Source organism: Tachypleus tridentatus, chromosome 13, assembly GCF_004210375.1.
Source record: "Tachypleus tridentatus isolate NWPU-2018 chromosome 13, ASM421037v1, whole genome shotgun sequence".
NCBI lineage: Eukaryota > Metazoa > Arthropoda > Merostomata > Xiphosura > Limulidae > Tachypleus > Tachypleus tridentatus.
The window spans coordinates 62238653-62259861 of record NC_134837.1 but is presented as its reverse complement, the minus strand read 5'-3'; the positions used below and the strand labels follow the sequence as shown (position 1 = coordinate 62259861).

The window sequence follows — 21209 nt, the reverse complement described above, 5'->3', positions numbered from 1 at the left end:
AAAAAGCAGCAGCAAATGATTCACAACTTGCATGTTCTTACTGAAACAAAACTACAAATACAGTCAAAATCCTAATATTTTAGGAATCAAATATAATCATAAAATAAATAACAAACATAATTCAGATCTTAAATATAATTTAATAAAACAACCAACAAATTAAGATTGCAAAGTCTACCAGAAGCCACAATATTAGACTCAGTATTTGTAATGCATTCCATGCTTTATCGAGACTACCTCAATTCTCTCAGGCATCTCACTAGTCCTCCAAACAGCCTTTAAACTGAAGACAATTGAGAATTTTCTCATCTAATTTTACAAATTTTTAAGTTGGTGCAAAACTTATGGCCACAGCAATAGTCAACTTTTGGGAATTTCAAGGAAGTGCAACATTTTCTATTTCATAAATTTTAATGTTATCAAATATAAAATCTATGTTTGTGATAATAATTGTATTTTCTAATATAAACCAGGAAAGAAAAGAAAAAGTCATATTTTTTTTACAGTTTTTACATGCTAGTTTGACCCTGGATAACTTGGTTGAAGGATTCATTAAAACCAAAAAAAACATGCATTGAGCTACAAAAAAGGCTTATTGACAAATTACCAACTTGGGGTTCTCCAATAAAAGTTGCATTGCCTGCATGTTTTTTTTATTATAATTTTGCACCGTTGTTTACAATTGACTTAGATTATTGAAATTATGTTGGGTTTATTAACTGCTCCACAATAGTCATTGAGTAAATGCTAGAACCCACTGGCTTTTTTGCCGCCTAATAATTTGTATAAAAGTAAATTACTAATTAATTAATAAGTGAATGATTATCAACAGAAATAAAGGAAGATATATTTAAATACATAGGTATTACTCCATTTATTTATTTTTACAAAGGCAGCTCTATCAATCGAGGCCAGTGGGCATACCATTTCCACTACTGATTAATACACCATGCATCAGCAATATACAGCTACTAAAAGGAAGAATATGACAGTTAAAAACTGAAGCATTCGTAAAATCATTACATTTACTGTAGGCAACAAAACAGTGTACATTTCTGCTACACCTGTGTTATAAAGTTTCCAAAGTTGATATTCTACAAAGTACGTACATTTACTGTATTGTAAGGTTATGACAAGACTCTAAGTTTTGACTTAGCACAGACAACAATATCACATGTGCCCTCTTTTCAATCCATGAATTACTTGATGTTTGAATAAGTCGTATGTTACAACAAATGTATGGATTAAATTAGTGAAGTAAATTTAAGTGTTGTGGAAAAAGACAAAACAGATTATACTCAGTTAAACTACAGTTTTATTCTACCTTCACCCAACATGAATATTAGTTGTTGCAGATTTTATCCATAGATCAATCAGCATACATTAACCATTGAACTGTTCCATAGTCAATAGGTCAGACTACCAATCCATGGCAGATTAACTAATGGTGGAATCACACTGCCTACTAGTTTAGATTGACACACCTGGCTTTGGAAAATACAAATGCCAAAATTTAATGAGAAATGTAGAAATAAATGTAAGTAGGTAGGAGCAAACATGTTTTGAAATAAATAAACCGACTGCATATATAAATTTTTCTCTATTTCTATTTATTCAGCCACTTTTTAATTTACTTATGTCTCACTTTTAAACCAAATATCTCCTATAAATTACAAGCCCTGAACAACAAATAAGAGTAGGATATACTGGCTAATGTATCAAAAAAAGAAAATTTACAATCACAAATGTATATTCTATTCAAACCATTTTCACAAAAGTCCATTTTATAGTTTGTCATTAACCTTCTTGTCATTCAAATTCAGTCACAGGTAAATTTAACAGTATTAAAAACAAAAGAAATTCACTTCTCATTGTATTAAATACAATAATTAAGACAAATTAAAAATGGATATATGCAACAAAAGAAATTACAGTAAGTACAAGAATATCAGGAAATGATTAATTACTTTGTTTTTTAATTAAAAGATAAACAAAGTGCTTTATTAGCCATTCTCCTTAAAACACATCAGCAAAGTCTCAACTGCCAAGAACTTAATGGGTAACAATTGTTTTTTTAACCAGTTTCACAATAATGCTAGAATATGTCAGACAGTGATCACAACATATTCTATGTCTAAAGCCACAAATGTTAAGTATATAAAAGAAAAAGAAACTAAGAGGAGAAATAAGTAACTAAAGCTTAATAACTACACAATGGGGTATAAAAATAAAAATATTTTAAACAAAAGTTGAGTGTTTATTTTAATAAGCTTTCTACTATGCACAACAGAACTTAAAATGCATTAAAATAATATAAAAAATAAACTCACCAGTAATACATGCTGTGACTAAATGTATACTAACTGGTTGCTTGTTAAATGTATCTGGAAATAAAATCAAAACTAAGGTTTCTTCAAGGGCTTGTTTTAACTAGCTTTACATGCATGTTAATTCATTTCTAAAAAAGAAATAAATTTCACGTAGTAAACACAACGATAACAAAAAAGAAAAAAGAGGCTATTAGGAATATATACACACACACACACATTTACAGTAATCCATTTTTCATTCACTGCCTGTCAAATACTTAGATTGCACTTTTGCAGTAACGATAATTGCATTTTAGATTATTAGTTTTTTGAATATTGTTCTTTAAACCAGTAAATACCAGTCATATAACATTTCAAAAGCTGGTTGGTAGATATGAAGGCTGATGTGGATAAAATCAGTCTTTTCTTTTCAACATGTAAATGGGGGTAATCAACTGTAGAGTCCTTGTATTTTACTGTCAAAAAATGCAAGGCATGCCAAAACATGATTAACATTGTAATATTTATCATAGTACTTCATGGCTAGTCTTTCAGAAAATTTAAAGCAGACACATTTTTACAGTAAAGTAGATACTGAAAAAAGTGTCCATTTTATATAAAAAAAATTTTTTGCACAAAAACTTAAAATGCTGTGGGTGACATTGTACTTTTAAACTCTCAAGTATCGTGACCAAATTAAATGTTACTTTGCTAGCAGAAACATATTCCAGATAAAATGTTTCAGAAATAAATGTACACTGAAACCAAATGATGTAATTACTTCCAAGTCCAAAAGAGAAACTTACAATTACATTCCCATCCACAGTTAAATGTACATGTGTTTCAAGTAGATAACAACTTACTGGCAATATACTTCCACAATGCTGTGCTATTCTTTCTTGGGTGCCCATTAGCAAATAATCACAAAGTATTTGTTTGAATAAAATTGTTGTAAACCTACAGGACCAATTACAGTAAACACTATTAACATAACTGGAGATCATACCTATGATATCAACATAGCTATGCATGGAAGTAATGGCTGTTACATTAGTAACACAATCAAAATAAATAAATGTTTTTTAATCTAATAATACACCTAAATTTATTAATAGCTAAGAGTGAACAGCTATCAGACAACATTCATTTCAGTTAACGTAATAGTAGGTAAAATAGTTAGTTAGTGGTTACTGGGACCAGCTGTGATATCTTCAAAATGGCATCTATTAACCAGACTTCTTTTTTTTAGAGGGTATTCATCATATTACATTACAAAAATAATACAAGTACATGAAATTGTTTAAAATTTGACAAGAACATTTATAAAAATGTTTAATTTAAAAAAAAAATTTAGTCTTGATTTTGTTTCAACTGTTTCTCCTGAAAAAATTTGAAGTATTTATTTACACCTGAACTCTTAGTTGCTCACCTGTAAAATGAATTTTAAAGGAAGTATAGAATAAAAAATACTAATTATTATCTTACAGTTTTCACATTTCATTTGTACAAGTTATAGAACCTCCTAAATAAACATCAATATTTTTAAAGGTAAAGCTTTGATATTTTGTTTTCCATTTTTGATACTCTATCACTAACTACTTACCATCAATGTACAATGCAATAAAATATAACAAATTAAAATATGTATATTTTAATTTTAAATCTTTGTAGAAATCTTTTGAAACTTTTTTTTAATATGCATAATTTCACATCTTTATCTTTCCACTTATAGTCTATTTCTAATTTTCAATTCCAATTCTTTTATTATTTATGCAGATACATCAACTGGTGACTACTGGGCTTTATTATTATTTATATAGCAAATCTTGTACAGTAACTCGATTTACTAACACTTTATATGCAAAAACGGCTCGTTTGGGTTGAGAAAATATTTTACATAGAAGAGCGAACAACGTTTCGACCTTCTTCGGTCATCGTCAGGTTCACAAAGAAACAAAGAGGTAACTGACCGGAAGCTGACTACATGTGTGAAAGAGGTTGTGTAACTGAGTGTCAGAATGTAGAGGGCAGTGTTAGATGTTTGAATATATAATTTTATTTGAACAAATTTATTCAAAAACCGGGCACAAAACTGATGTCTATACTATGTAAAAACTAAACTGACAAACACCACACCAACATTATTTACAAAATACAATGTGATAACTGCCACGACTTCTATATTGGAGAAACAAGTAGAAAAATGGAAACCAGATTCAAAGAACATAAAAAGTCACCTTCACACATTTTCGAACACTGCAAGTCAAATAAACACAACATAACCATAGAAAACACTCAAATACTAAATACAGAAACAAACATAAACAAATGCAAAACTAAAGAAGCCTTACTTATACAACAACTTAAACCCAAAATAAACCAAAATGCCTTTATACCTATATTAATATAATAAAATAAATAAATTATATATTCAAACATCTAATACCGCCCTCTACATTCCGACACTCAGTTACACAACCCCTTTCAAACATGTGGTCAGCTTCCGGTCAGTTACCTCTTTCTTTGTGAACCTGACGATGACCGAAGAAGGTCGAAACGTTGTTCGCTCTTCTATGTAAAATATTTTCTCAACCCAAACGAGCCATTTTTGCATATAAATTTCTCAACAAGTGGGTTTCTCAACATCACTGATTATTAATAACACTTTAAACACATTGGTGATGCCACCTTACATGGTTTCACAGTTCAGACAAGTTAAACCTATAAAAATCATTCAACCTTTCATGTACAACTTTTAAAGCAAAAATAATACATAATTAACTAAAATATAAAACTAAGGCCTAAATACAACTTAACTACCTAACTAACATATATAAGTAGAGAACACTATAAATGCTATAGTCGATCAAGTAGACAACAACACTAATGTCAGTTACATTTACTCCAGTCTGAAAACTGTGTTAATTTCAGATTAACCATTGGTGCAGTATAGTGTGAAATAAGCCCTTTCTAATGAATATATACACTTGTATCCATTAACTACATGTACGTTGTAGATCTCATGGCAAAGTATAGAAGGTGGATGTGCTACTCATCAAGGATTGGAAAATTTCTCTTTCCCAATGAATATGGCTATGAAACTTTGTATCTTGCATGTCAAAAGCCATGCAGACCTACACTGTGTCTAGACACTTGTATACATTGCCAGCTTTATTGAAGCTAAGAGCAAACTGCTACTAAAGTACAGATTTTTATAGTGTGGATCACATGGCATTAGAACTGCAGTTCAAGTATTTTTTAAGCATTTCCTATGAAAAAAAGAAACTAAAACTTAAGATAAAATTAAAACATACATCACATTTCTAATTTCCTTGATATATACTGTAATTTAAATTTTGAAGGTAACACCATACCACACATACAAAACAATTCAAAAATGGTCCAAATAGCCAAAAAGTCCATGACACTGCAGAAACCTGTAAATCAGTTAGTAAAAATTGTTATTTACCATGCATGGCTGTATTTTGCACTAAACCATGAACTAAACTTTCGAGAGAGGCAAACTCTAATTAGGTTTAGTTAATTACTTTTGTACTAAGATTAAATTATTCTTTTTCATTGTTGTCTTGGTGACACAAATAATAAGTGTTGGACAAGTCAATTACGTCATCACAAGCACCAGGTATACCAAACAGATTTATAACATTAATATGCTAAAACATATTTTTCTTTCAAATTATGGAAACTCTCTTGCCTGTGTAATACCACCAGATCAGGAAAAAGCTTTTGGCAGAAGACAGAATTAACCAGGAATTGTTATTTTATGTATTAAACAAGTGCATATTTCCATAGGAATTAATAAAAACAAATTAAACTACTTTATACCAACATTACATCTATGGTAAGTGAAAATGGAATTTTAATAAACATTTTTGTAAGGTCAGGGGTCAAACAAGGTTGCTATTTATTTCCCACTCTCTCTGTCCTAATCTTAATGTGTTTTTTATCATATGTAAATGCAAGTTCTGGTGTTAGAGGTTTATAAATACCAGTAAACTATAATATCCAACAGAACTGTATGTTACATTGTGACAATGTAACCTTAACTCTCACTAGTGAAGAGTGTATCACAGTCAGTATAAAAATAAGAAAAATTTGTAAAGCCAGTTCAGCCAGCCTTTTGATTAAACAAGTGGAGGGAGAGAACAGACACACCAGGAAATACGATGCAGACTACAAATCCTGTAATGTTCTAGATATTTGATTCAATTCTCACAACTTAACTACTTATAACTGTAAAATGAGTAAAAGAAACAATAAATGAGTAGAAATGGAGTTATCATTATTGGCAAAAACAAATAAAACAAGTTATTTACCACCCAAAAAATTATACTGGATGAGTATTTTTAGTGCCTGAAAGACAATCATTATTTTACATTTGTTAGAATGATATAGCAAATTGTCTTTCATTTTAGGCTCACCTTACTTTTCTTATTTCAGTAATTAAATCACATTTATACTGATTTTTATCACTATGGGTGAAAATGCTGTCTATGCAATCTTCCTGTACAAGTTCAAGATTGATCACAATGCAGTAACAGAGTTTGTAATGTTAATCATGCATTTTGTGATGGCATGAATAATGAATGCACAGCACAGTGTTTGTTTTGAAGATTTCACTCTGGTGAAACAAATCTTGAAAATGAACTTTGGAGCCACTCTCAGGTAGTCATTAATAAGGAAGAATTGAAGGCCTTAGTTGAATCAGATACCCACAAAACTGTGTGAGGATTTGCTAATAAACTTAATGTTTATTATACAACAGTTTCCTGACATCTTGAAGCAATTGGTAAGGTGAAAACAATAAATGGGTACCTCACAAATGACTGAAAACCATAAAACAAGAAAAACTGAAATTTGTTCCTCACTCCTTACTCGCAACAAAAGATGACCCATTTCACCATAGAATTGTCACCTGTGATGAAAAAATGGATTATTCACGACAGCTGACAATGATTGGACAGTATCTTTACTACAAAGAAGCTCCAAAACATATGCCAAAATGAATTTTTCACCCTTAGCTTATGATCAATGTTTAGTAGTTATTAGCAGGTGTGATCCATTTTTCATTCTCAGACCCAGAAGAAACAATCATAGCATAGGAATATTGCTGTCACATCTAGCAGTAGTCAGTTATAATGAATCCATACTGCTTCATGACAGCACTCAACCTCATGTCTTGTGCATTACTGTCCAAAAACTAAAGAAATTCAGAATGGAACTTTTCCTCATCCACCTTATTTATCAATCTGACTAGAACTTTGACTGCCTTTTATGTGTTTATCATACCTAGTACAACCATTCTGACATGTCCAATTCAATACTCCTCTCTATTTTGTATTGAGCTAAACCTTCTCCATGATACTAACCCAAAGTTTCTGCAGTTCCTACAGAATATTATTCTTCTAAATATTTGGACATATTTGTAAAGAAAAAAATTTGCAAACCAAAAGTCAACTGAAAGTGCCTTCAAAAATTTCATTGCACCAAAAAACATTCCACCCAATAGCATTTATAAACTTAAAACTCATTGGCAGAAGTATACTGAATCTAAAGCTTATTTAGATTAAATAAGAAAATAAACAAAAAACACATTTTCCTTTAAAAAATCCAACATTTCTTATGCAACAGCATGATAGAAAAGATAGGAGGTTTTTATTTTATATTCTGGCTTATCAGCATCAGTAGTTTGAGTTCCTAATTTGTACAAAACTATAGCATTTGTATTTGAACAACACAAACAAAATTTGAGCAAATGCTCCATTCAACATACCACACAACACACAAAAATCAATATGTACAAGTGTTCCTTCAATATTTACCTTTCAATGAAGAATTTAAATAATACATAATAATAAAATTTGAATTATAACCTATAATTCAATACCAAACTTACTAATGTACATTCATAAAATAGTTCACTAGAGTTCTGAATGCATGTCAACAATTGCAATGACGTATTGTGATAGGGTTAATGTGTGGTATTGTTTGTTGACACCTGTATGTAGCAGAGCTAAGATTTTTTGTCTGACTTCGAGTGTAGATCAGATCCTTGGCCTTCTTGTTATATTACTACTTACTGCCTTTCATGAATTTAACTTCCCCAGTAAAACCATTTTGATAGGTCCAGTTTGATAATCCTTTCTGGTCCTCTGTTTTGTAAGTCCTTATATTTTATATTATACTAAACTTTCTCCATGACACTATCCTAAAGTTTCTGCAGGGAAGGGTGGTCTTTCTTCTGTGATTCCTTTACTTCCCACAGACCTATATTCAGGATATCACTTTTTTATACTTGCAGGAACTTGATGTCTTGTTGTTTTTTCTTTTCTATAGCTCTAGTGGTGACTTTAAATGATTCATCAATCTTCTTTCTGTCCAGTTCCCCCAAACTTCTGCTACCTAGTGTGTTTACAATCACTAAGTCATACACTGGTAAATCTAAACACATGGCCTCAAAGCCTCCTACATAGGATAAAATATCCATCTTTATTTTTATTGTAAGAAACTTTTGCACTATCCCATCAATTAGCACACACAGATGTATCTTACCTGCTATCTGGACATCAGATACAAAGATACAAAGCTAGTTTTCACTGCTGCAATACCTCACCCAGTGTCTCTAAGAACATTCACTTTCTTATCTCTGACATAGTTTTCACGTATTAGCATTTTGTGAATCATTAGCACCTCTTCATGCTTGTAATATGCTCTGATCAATACTGACACTGCTGATCCATTTGCTAACTTAAGCTGACCATCAGTTTTGCACTGATCAATCACAGAAAGAGCATTTCCTTCTTGTGTTTCTTCTGACAACAGCATCCATGATGATGATAACACTTTTCTTGCATCTTACTAGCACTATCTTTGTAGATAGCTTCAGATGCTTTATGGTGAAATTTCTGCTGTTACTTGTTGGCTATGCACTCCTTTACAATGTGCTCTATTTTATAACAAATATATCAATTCTTCTTCCATTTGTCTCTTAACATCCAGTCACAACTGATCAGCTACCACTGGTTTGAACTTTTAACTGGTTATTCTTACACTTGCAAATTATACTCTCTCCATGTGGTTTCACACACTGTTCTGCCAGCTTATTCATCTCATTTATGTATTTTGGGGCTCTTTCCTTTAAAAACAGTGACATTTCATTTGAACATGTGATCATGAACTGTTCACATATTAGAAGATCTGTCAGTCCATCTTGTACAGTAGTACCACAGACATGTCACAAATTGAAATACGGTTTTTCTAGTGTCAGATTTAAGTCTCTGAATTTCATAGCATTTCAGCAAAGCTACTTTTAACTTTTTATGGTTCACAGTAGCTACTGGCATTATGCCTACATAGACTTGTAGGCTTTCTCTTATAAAAAATAGAATCAGACAGACTACCCAGTCACATTTTTCCCAGTTTTGATTTTTTTGTGAATCTTTCATATCTCTCCAGGAAAGCATAGTTTTTCTCTTCATCAAATTTGGACAGCATGGGTTGGCTGGCCCTGCCCCATTGTTTGGTCCTTCGTATTTCTGTTGGGTGACCTTAGCAATACCAATTTAGGCTCTTATTCTCTCTATTTGTAATCTCACATTTTCTCATTCTACTTTTAATCTTTCTTCCTCTCTTTCCTATCCAGGCTTTTCTCTCTCTAGTTCTTGTTTAAAAACTCTCACAGTTTGTCATCTTTGAGCCCAAGATGCTCACCCCTTTCTATTCATTTATCAAAATCTGTTGATGTGATTATATAGCATGATTGAGATCTTAACATTATTTTCTTTCCCCACTATGGTTCTGCTCACCTACTTCTGTTGTCGCTACAATTTTCATCACTGCCATTTACCACTGTAATCCTGGCTGGCTCACCAAGTGCATGGTTTTATGTACGTAGGGGATGAAATCTTTACAGTAAGTGTCTGTAACTTGTTGGTAATAAATTCAAACAATAAATGGACAGCACACAATACACTTATTTTAAAATAATAAAGTCAAATTATGTTAAAAAATTATTTACACAATAGAATCTCACAGTTATATCTAAAATTCTAAATAATTCTCTCTTTTTTCCTATTATCATAATATAATTAGATAAAATTACACTTGCATTGCCCCTGGCTTATCACAGTTGTAATTAATTCTCATTCACGTTAAAAGCTCACACAGCTTGGTTCACTTACTTCAGAAATCAACTGAAAGATGAATTATTTTTCTCTATTCTCTTTATTTACTGCATAATCTGCACTAGATTCATTTACATTACTTCACAGGTTACCACAGTTGTATCTACAACCTTAAATATTTATCTTTTCTTGTTAAAATCGATACAGTTTAGTTCAATTACTTTAGAATACCACTTGACAAGTTATTCTCTTTATCTCTGTTATACTGAGATAAATCACTTGAAATATTGCCTGTTAAGAGTAAATTAACAATCACACAATCTAACTTCACTTTCATTAACATAACAAATAACTTTTAACACTTGTTATGAAAGCTAAAGAATCATTAAACATTAAATCACTAAATGAACTAATTCTCCTACACTAAACAGTCTTGTATATTCCACAGTGTACTTTCAGAAATTGTGGCATAATACTTTGATTTTTTGTTCAATTTGAATGTTATATAAAGTGTTTAACAGTGTTCCTTAGGCATGTAAGTGTGCCAAGTTTTAAGGTCAGTGCTACCTTAATGATAAAAACTGTTTTTAAACAAAATATTTCCTATTACGTCTCCACTTCACACATGGCATTACATACTGTTTTCACGATGTCACGTAATTTATCAATGTACAATGGTAAATTATTGTTTGAATTGCCCTGAACAACTCACAATAATTCGGACAAGTTGTTTGGTTACCTTTAGACCTTTTCAATTTTTACTGAGGCCATACTATTTTCACATAACTTTGTACAAGCTAAACCATAGTTATGAGTATTACATTGGTCTCTTCACCATCATGACATAATTCAACAATGTCTGTTGTACAAATGAGATCACTGTCTTACTGAAATATGATTCCCTGCTTGAGGGAATGACACAGTGGATCAGAAACTATTTGTACTTGTCAGCAGTTCAGGGTGCCATCAATATTGCATAAATCACATCAACTACTGGTTGAGTACAAGTTTTGGATTGCATCTCATCTCCCACCATGGTTCACTGCAAATGTGATGCATTCACTATAATACTCTTCTCCTCTCCCCTATCAAACAGCCAGAAATCAAAATATTATGTTTCCACTGAAATGAACTTAGCTTGAGAAGTTCCATCTTTTTAGTTGACTTTCCCACTTGAAAATGCAAGGCCCATCTGTATTCCTTTAGTTATGACCAATGAAAGCAAACATATTACATGGATTAAATAAAAATACAATTCATGAAGAAATGCAACTTTACATAAGGTAATGTAACTTTCCTGATAGCTTTTCCTCAAAATTGAATGTAATTTTATTTCATTATTTCTGTCTCTGATAACTCATTGCCAAACAATCCAAACCTTAATTCATCTGTGAGGAGCACACATTTTCAGCTTTTCTTGTTCCACTTTTTGAGATTAATGACCATTTTGTGTGGTTACCTCATTCCAGTAGCTATGCATGTGTCCCTTAAGGCCAATTCATGCTAATGTGTATGTTATTAAACCATCATCTATCTTTTCACAAACATACCAAAACACTTAATATAACATTGGGATGTTTTTGTTTTTTTACCATGACATCTTCTATTATTAACAGTGCAAAATTCATGTATCATTTTCAAACACTTCCTACTGAAACATGTAATCTTGTTATAACTGCTTTGCTTTGAGTATCTTTGACCAGTCAAAACTTTTTATGAGGTAAGTCCTTGAGGCCAAAACTTGATAACACTGTCACTGCTCAGACTTTTATATGCTTTATACTACTGTGGCACTTTCTTACTGGATGGATGACAACCAATCATGAAGTAAACATGACCGTACTCTGAAGCAATTCATTTACACATGATCAAGGGGTAGCTGTCCTCTAGTATTTGTCTTCTATACCCTTTAGTTTATACCCATTCCTATAATTATTTTGAATACTGTATAGGTTTATTACCTCTATTCTAAAAACCTGAAATGTTTGTTTCTTGGGTGTGTTGGTTAGTGTGAGGTAATACAGATAATCTAGTGCCAGATTCAGATGTCAAATGGGTATCGTACTGTGTTTCTATCAAAAAACAAAATAACTAAAAAAAATACATGAACACCTTCATATCTTGAAACATTTCAGCAATGAAACACATAATTTAAAGCTTTTTCAAAGAAATAACAACATGGAATTACAACAAATATATTTATATGACACTATTCTACATTATGTGCACTAATACAATGCAAGATAAAATCATTCAGATAAATTTCAACTATGGTTTAGTGATATATCATAATATGAACTCAAGCAGTAAAGAATTTTTTAATTTGCTTCAAACTGTTACATTTTGATACAAGAAGAGCTGAAGATGGAAATATATTTGACGTACAGATTATTTCTTGCTCTAATGCAAGCTGGAACAACAGACAAATACAATAAAATAAATGTCCCATCCTAATGATTAAAAATATTCTAAATAAACTTAAGCAGGGATTCAGATACATTTGTTCAACCACACAAAAGATTTTGTGGTTGCAGTGAACACACCTTTATATGTGATTATCCTTCAAAACTGTAAGTGTAAAAGACTGACTTACATATTAACCTGACAGCCAGATCTTCAGAATAACCTCGGCTGTCAAGAAAACCACCAACAAGATGAAGTTCTAGCCTACAGAAAAAAAGTACTTTATTTAGAAATAAATGGAACCATAGTTGTTAAAACATAAAAATGGCATGAATTCTTCTACCTTTTTATTATTTTATATACAAGTTTCTTCTGCCTTTAGTCTTGAAGATGTATCAAAACTCATACTGAAGATCTAAGACCAAGAACAGATCATAAAACACTTTTTAAAACCATTACATTTATTAATAAAACCACATCTGAGTGATGAATATATTACGTAACTCAGCTTAAAATTAAGAATTTACTAACATTCATATATTTCTAAAATAACAGAGCAAAAAAAATTACTTCCTTCCAATTCCGAAAGAATAGCTTGTACGAATTACAGTAATGTTTTGAATGTACAATCGTTTGACAAGATTTTGTGATCACCAAGTGTAATAATTACCCATTCAAATCATATTTAATCTTAGTTTAAATTTACTCACTTATTAAGTTATATTTTTTCATGTTTACAAATTCAGAGGATATACAAAAATATAACATTTTTGTCTCAAAAACATTAAAATCTCATTTGATCCATAGTTTTAATTTCTAAAATTTTACTATAAAGGTTTACACAAAATTAACTAAAACATTGAAACAAGTTACTCATATTAGCTTAAATAAGTTTTGCTATAATTCGTTCAATAGTTATGCAAAATTATTTCTAGACATACCAGTTAAAATCATAATATTAGGATCTATAATTTTGTTCTATATGCACTGCTTATTCAAAAGGAAAAAAAAATATCTAAACCCCTGTTGTTTCTTTCCAAGAAGACAAAACCTATTTATAGAACCAGCATTATGTAACTCACATGAAACACTCGTCATAAAAAAATGTACATGTACTACATACAGGTGTATAGCTGGGTAAATTTCTCCCTGACTGTACATTTGTATTGACAAAGTCAACGTACAACAGTTTATATTTAATGAAAATAGTGAAAGGTCAAGAGAATTGACTTTGTTAAAAGATATAAAAGGTCTGTTCACATTCCTTGTCACTACTAGTTTGAAAGCTAAAACGCATATATAAATACACATACCTAACAATAATGGTGATTTACTGAGGTTAAAAAAAAAGAAAAAAAGGTTTGCTCTTACCTGCCATCTGGTGTATTCATAGAAAACTCTTGAACTCTTCGAATCATATTGGCCACCCCTTGTTCCATCCCACAACCATCAAAGTTACCCAGAGCCACTGCTCCAGAGCCTAATAACATATTGAAACTAAATGAAATATTCCACTTTTTCTTCTTTCTGAAGATATTTTACACACAATTTTTAACTGCTGTCTAAAATATTAATTACTAACAAATGACAAGACTAGAATTATCATATTCTGGTAATTAATACAATCTTTTCAAAGCAATCTAGAAATATAATCTGATAAATATTATAATCTTTTCAAAGCAATCTTAATGTTGAAATACACTATTAAACATGACAAATTATTAAAATAAACAGTACTTTTAGGATACGTTAAAGTTATCACATTTCAATGTAAAATGAAAGAATGAGTTTCTAACAGACTCCCACACTTCTGTATACAAATTTAAATAGCATACAAGCTGTTTAAATAGAAGACAAATAACTATGATGAATATCTTGCTCCACAATATTTGGGACTCTCCCAAAACTCTTTGTTTTGTAGTTCAAATCAACTAGAAATTCATATGCTATGACGAATATTCACCTTCTAGGTAATTTCTCTGAACAGAGTCCAAAAGCTACTTGTTTTAACCACAGTATACTGTATAACTATACAGTAGTGTTTTCTGTCAGGCAGTCAGAATGCTCTAAAATGACATCACATAAGAGATGCTTAACTTTGTAATGAATGCTGTTATGACACGTCAAATGTGTGCATGCCATGAATTATGCATGATATATACGAACTTCAGAAGCAAGAAATAAAAATTTGTTCTTAATTTTGATTTTATTTATTTTTGAAGCAGAACACTTTCTGAGGCACAGTGAAAAGTACATCTAGTTACATGTACATTTATTAAATACTCATTAACTACTGAATTCTTATTTCACATTTACAGTTATAAAAGAAAAATTTTTAAAAATACTAATGACAAATTCCTACATATATTTTGCCACTTATGACCTCTTACACACTATTAATTAAATACGAGAGATAGCTTCAGGACTACCTGACAGAACTGTGTTATATTTTTAATTTAAAGGGAGAGAAAAACACCTTCATAGCTACCTGACAAACCTATGTTACATTGTTAATTTAAGAGAGAAAAATAGATCTAAGGTTCAGAGCTAACAGACAAAAAATACTACACTCTTAATACACTAAGAGATATCTCTGTTTAAATCTCCATCAAATATTTTAACAATTTCCTCATTATTGGTTTTTCATAATCATTATTGTTGCTATCCACAATCTAAAACAGACATAGATAAAATCGTCATGGCACTTCTATCAAATGAAATACATACAACATTCTTACTTGTAAAACAAGAGTGAAAGGTAAAAGTATTAGTTACAGAATATTATAAACATACATTTCATTGCTAACTGAAGCCTTCATTTATAGGAACAAAACTAAAATGTAAAAATTAATTTCATTAAGTTATCAAATAACAAAAAACATCTTTAGGTTAAAAGTATAGTAAGAATATTGGTGGAAATTGAAACTGTCTTTCATAGGTGTTATTACTTTAAAATACCAAAGACACAACAATAAATACAATGTTATTAAATATGTATTTAGACAATAAAATGAAAATCATGATATTCAATTATTAAAACCTTAGGGAAGATGCTCCCAGTGAATGTGGAAAAGAAGTTGTAAAGAAAAGCATATCATATTCTGTGCAATGATCAACATTGAATTAAGGGTTGGCTCACAAAGTATAATTCACTCATTTCAGCAGTATATAGAATATGATTTCTGCCATTTCTGTAATCAGCTTTGAAACTGTCATTTTGGTTTTTAGATCAGCAACTGATAGAGATTTATTTATAGCATTGTCACTTTGTAGCAGAAAGATAGGTGTACATATCATGATGTTTACAAATTAACGGTTCTTGCCACAGCTGACAATTACAAACATTTACGAATATGTTATTCACAAATTCTATCACATTCATCAGTTCAGTAGTTATCATATAGTCTTAAAATTTGCACCAGTTTTAATTTTAGAAGCTATTCTCTACAGAGTAGCACCACTGTTTCTGATTCATCAACAATTTATTTAAATGTTAAGAGTATAATATTAGATAATTTTATGTGCTTATTTATATTTCAAAATGTCAACAACATATTAGTTTAGTTCATACTAAAGACAGTAACTAAAACAGATGTCAAATGAAAGAAGTTTTACAAACGAAACTGTTTACATAAGAGTTTACTACATATTAAAGAAAGTAACTAAAACAGATATCAAATGAAAGATGTTTTACAAAACAAACAAAACAGTTTACATAAGAGTTTACTTCATACTAAGGAAAGTAACTAAAACATATCAAATGAAAGATGTTTTACAAAAGAAACAAAACAGTTTACTCCATACTAAAGAAAGTAACTAAAACAGATATCAAAATAAAGATGTTTTACAAAAGAAACAAAACAGTATACTCCATACTAAAGACAGTAACTAAAATAAGATCAAAATAAAGATGTTTTACAAGACACAAAACAGTATACTCCATACTAAAGACAGTAACTAAAATAATATCAAAATAAAGATGTTTTACAAAAGACACAAAACAGTATACTCCATACTAAAGACAGTAACTAAAATAATATCAAAATAAAGATGTTTTACAAAAGACACAAAACAGTATACTCCATACTAAAGAAAGTAACTAAAACAGATATCAAAATAAAGATGTTTTACAAAACAACCAAAACTGTTTACTGACAGGTAACTAATAAAATGACATAGTAGAAAATATTCTAACTAATATGTGGTATTGAATAAACTTTTGTAACACCTACCTGTATGCTTAAGAATCACCATGATACAGGTTGTTGTATCATCTGTACCTAAGACAGTTATGTTTTCTGCAAAACAAAAGAGTTAATATATTCAAAAAACTATTACAAAGATTTGCTCAATTTCTCATTGAAAGCTTGTGTTGATACAACACTGCTTTTGAAGTATTTTATAAAGAATTGAAAATTTCAAGATTAAAAAAATCCCCAATCTTCATGATTAATGTGTAATAGCTATGTGCCACTCTTTTTGTAGGTTTAACAAAGTTTAGTTGAGTACATATTGTCTAATACACAAATACATCCAGACTTAATATCTAGATACTTTATTTTAAAAATATTAATAAAAGTAAACTCAATACAGACGTGAAACTTCACACAAAAAGAATGCAAAGTTTAAACGAAAATCAATCAAAAATGTTAAGTGCTTCCAGGGACAGGCACCTGGGTTTGGGGCTGTATGACAGACCTTAATATTTAACATCATTCCAGAGTTAAAACCTTATCTTTAGCATTTTCAGGTTGAAATAAAATTCCACACAAAATTTTAAGAACATAAAATCACATATTTAGTTATGCTACTTTAAGTTTTGGACTCCCACAACACACAGCGTAGCTTGCTTACAGTAATGCTGGACATTTTGTACTGCAGGTTATAGCTGAAACCCATATTTCAATTGACAAAAGTACTATCTATCTTTTTCTAAACCTTGTTCTACAATCTTCAATCTTCCTTTTACTCCTTTGAATGTCATCAACTAACAAAGCAGTACAACTTTTCTCTTCATACATTTCTCTGGCAGAACTTGTTGCACATCAATGGCAGATGAGAATACAGATTTCTTACCAATGCTATTTCCAATCATGTTCATAAGACCATCTGGATCTTCTGAGAGTAGCATGATACATAGAATCCTTTATACAGTCATGCATATTGCAAGTAATCAATTATTCTCATCAAGAGCACTAAAACGTAATGTCTCCATCAAGCTTCTTCAAGCGAAAAGTTTAATGTCACTGTGGATTCAATACCATAGAACTCCTCAAGTTGTAAAGACTTCATTTCTGTGCTTTACTGAGGTACAACTAATATGCCTTGCTTTTACACTCGAGTTCCTGGATTATCTGTGTCATATATCATAAAATCCAAGAGATCTTTAGAAACATCATCAGACATTTCATCTTCAACACTATCCAATGGAATAGCATAATCAATCCTCCTTTTCTTTTTATATTCATGCTTTCAATTTGCTTTGTAACTGTTTCCCACGTTCTCTTTATGCCATTTTGACCTTTGGATCTAAATTGTTGCATCCATACTGACATCAAGGACATTTTATTCTTTACCTGTATTAACACTGCTTTATCAATACAAGTACAATACACTTATTTACTGAATGCCCATTGTATGTCGATATGTTTTATGACCAGCTGTGGATCTAGTTTTTACAAATGGTGTAGCAATTGTCTGCTTTTTGTCCAATTGGGTTTTGGTAAAATTGTTAGCCAAAAAAGAATAAAAAATGACTTGAAAAATTAAGTTCTGCAAAATCCTGGGTGGAAGCACTGTTATATTTAACAGCTATACATTGACAAGTAACAGTGCTGACAGATGTGAAGTGAGATCTATGTAACAAAGACAAAGGAGAACAATATATTTTTCTTTAACACAAGATCACTTACTATCATGAGGAGAGGTTACTGCATACTCCCTCTGGTGAATATAAAGCAAACCAACTGGGCCAATGACCTTGGGAACTTGGGCAATAAGTGCTGCTGTGACCTCCTGAAAGAGAGATAGATGTACATAAATTGTAAGCACATCAATAATACAAAATATGAATATGTACACACAACAAGTTTTAGACTAGACTCTGAAAATTCTTCACTATCTAAATATTCAAAGGTAGGTCTAAACTTTAGAAGGTTTGTTATACGACTTTCATGCAGTGATATTTTGTTAACAGAAACTATTTAACAAATTGATATCATATAAGTGGAAAATTTTAAGTATAAACAATGTTAATTACATTTAAAAAATGAACTAAAATGGTGTTCTAGCATGTATTGGCACTGCTGTGGTGCTCTGAACAAACTTTATGGTCCAGTACCAGGGATAACTTGTAGCTGCTGCATAGATGTGATACAATGTGTGCTGAATGTCTAATTGTGCAATATGTTGTATGAGAAGTGTTATGATGTCATAAATATAAAACCGAAATTGCAAGTTGACTAAAGTATTTATAGATAAAAAAAAAAAAAAAAGAACATCAACAAACCTTTCACCTATCCCATTTGTATGGTAATAAGAGGAGGGGCTTTAATTACACCACTGTTAATTTTGCAGTCAAGCATAATATTTTGAAAGCAATATTTTGGAATATATTTGCCATTTGAGATATTTTTATTAAATGCTCAGTGACACATTTGTTATATCATGTAGGCAAGACCAATCTTCAGTAACAGTTAATGTTATTATTTTATAATAGCATGCCAAATACTAAATCCATGTAGCATGAACACTTTTACTTTAATGATGGAAAGAATAACATTTATAAATTTGATATTTTATCTATGTATTCTTCACAAATATTTTCCAAACTTTTAATCATCATTTCACAAGTAAACCCACCTCAGTTTAAATACTCTCACTTCCAGCCAACATAAAGCTCAACTCAAAGACCAATTCAAGTTTTTTAAAGATCCCTATCTCAGAAAGGCAAAAACAATATTGCTAATAGCATCATAGCTTTTCCTTTCCATGGATATGAGACCAGCAATGCAATATCAAACGTCTTTGACAATCAATAAAATCTCTACAGCTATGTATACAATCCTTTTAAGATAAACTTGATCTGAAATTCCACATAAATATATGCAGGTATAGACCAGTATTTGACAAGATCATGCAGTTCACTCTGGTCAGCTTAACAACAGATATATGGTCACAGACCTTTCTGTGAAAAGAAACCACATGTATATGGTGAGTCTCACACACACACACACACACACAAATAAATCTGTATATGCAAATCAAATGGGTGCTTAATACAATGTGTTATGGCATGAAAATAACAGTGAGGAGCCTTGAGAAAAAGATGCACGAGACCAGGTGTGCAAGACATATACTGCAACTTTGCATTAATACAGACAGACTACCTCTTCAACTGTTGCTACTAGAAGAAGACTTGAAGGCAGGGCTTAATTTTGAGGTTGTTCATAGCGCTGTGTTGGTTTTCCAAAAGATAACAACAGATCATCATGAAGATCCAAGAATCATTGTTAGATTGAAAAAATAAGTTCAAACCAAGCTGTTATTACCTTAGTACTACCTTAAGTACCAATGATCTGTTAAACTTTTAAACAGAACAGAAATATTGACCAATCACATTCAAATGGGGTCAGTGTTTCAACTGCAATGATTAACAATGAAATTTTTGAGTGATTATGTAAAGTTGATCATTTTTGTTTCTAAAGAATATCAGTAAGAAACTGAATTAGTCATGTTAGTTTCATTGTCATAAGCATCTATACATTAATGTCACTGAATATGCATGCTACAGGCATTCATTTTTACCATATAGTCATTCATGCTTAGTAAGACAATAGAAAAAAATCGTAAGCATAAAGCAGCAGTGAGGCACAGCTTGTCCACAATAGAAAGTTTAATGACTAGAATAACATTAGCCATTCACAAAAGCAAGTTTTCCTAGCATTTTTAGCCCCTTTTATTAAATTATACCAACATTTCTCTTGTACAATGTATAATCTTTGTTTTTAAACAAAAACAATTGACTGAAAGATGTTTTTCCTGCGAGTTAAAATTTCAGAGTTCATATTAGGGAATTTATTGATAAATTTGGTCAAGGATTGGAGTTAATGTTATGTGTGTAGTGTGGAAACAGGTAATTGTACTGTAAACTGTAATGTTATTTTGATTAAGTGCCTGTTTCAGGGAGATAGTTGTCCATCAGATGAGTGGTTTAACTGTCATCTGAAGCTTTTAGTCATCTTGAATGACTGTTAGAATCAAGTAATGCTGGTAGGTTATTTTAAAAGGAGTGTTACTACAACAGCTGCTCTCAATGTGAAACAACAGCACAGAATGTGTTAGAGAACCAGCC

At 30.9% G+C, this 21209-nt stretch overlaps 1 protein-coding gene across 1 annotated transcript in view; it reads right to left on the bottom strand.

The window, feature by feature from the left end:
* The window catches only part of Ntan1 (N-terminal amidohydrolase 1), a 45090-nt gene that overhangs the window by 17493 nt on the left and 6388 nt on the right, over positions 1–21209 (bottom strand). The window contains exons 3-7 of the mRNA XM_076479521.1: positions 18769–18871; positions 17089–17154; positions 14228–14336; positions 13047–13120; positions 2331–2384 (exon numbers count right to left, since the gene is read on the bottom strand). Of these exons, the coding sequence (XP_076335636.1) occupies positions 2331–2384; positions 13047–13120; positions 14228–14336; positions 17089–17154; positions 18769–18871 (406 nt within the window). The remainder of the gene's footprint in view (positions 1–2330; positions 2385–13046; positions 13121–14227; positions 14337–17088; positions 17155–18768; positions 18872–21209) is intronic.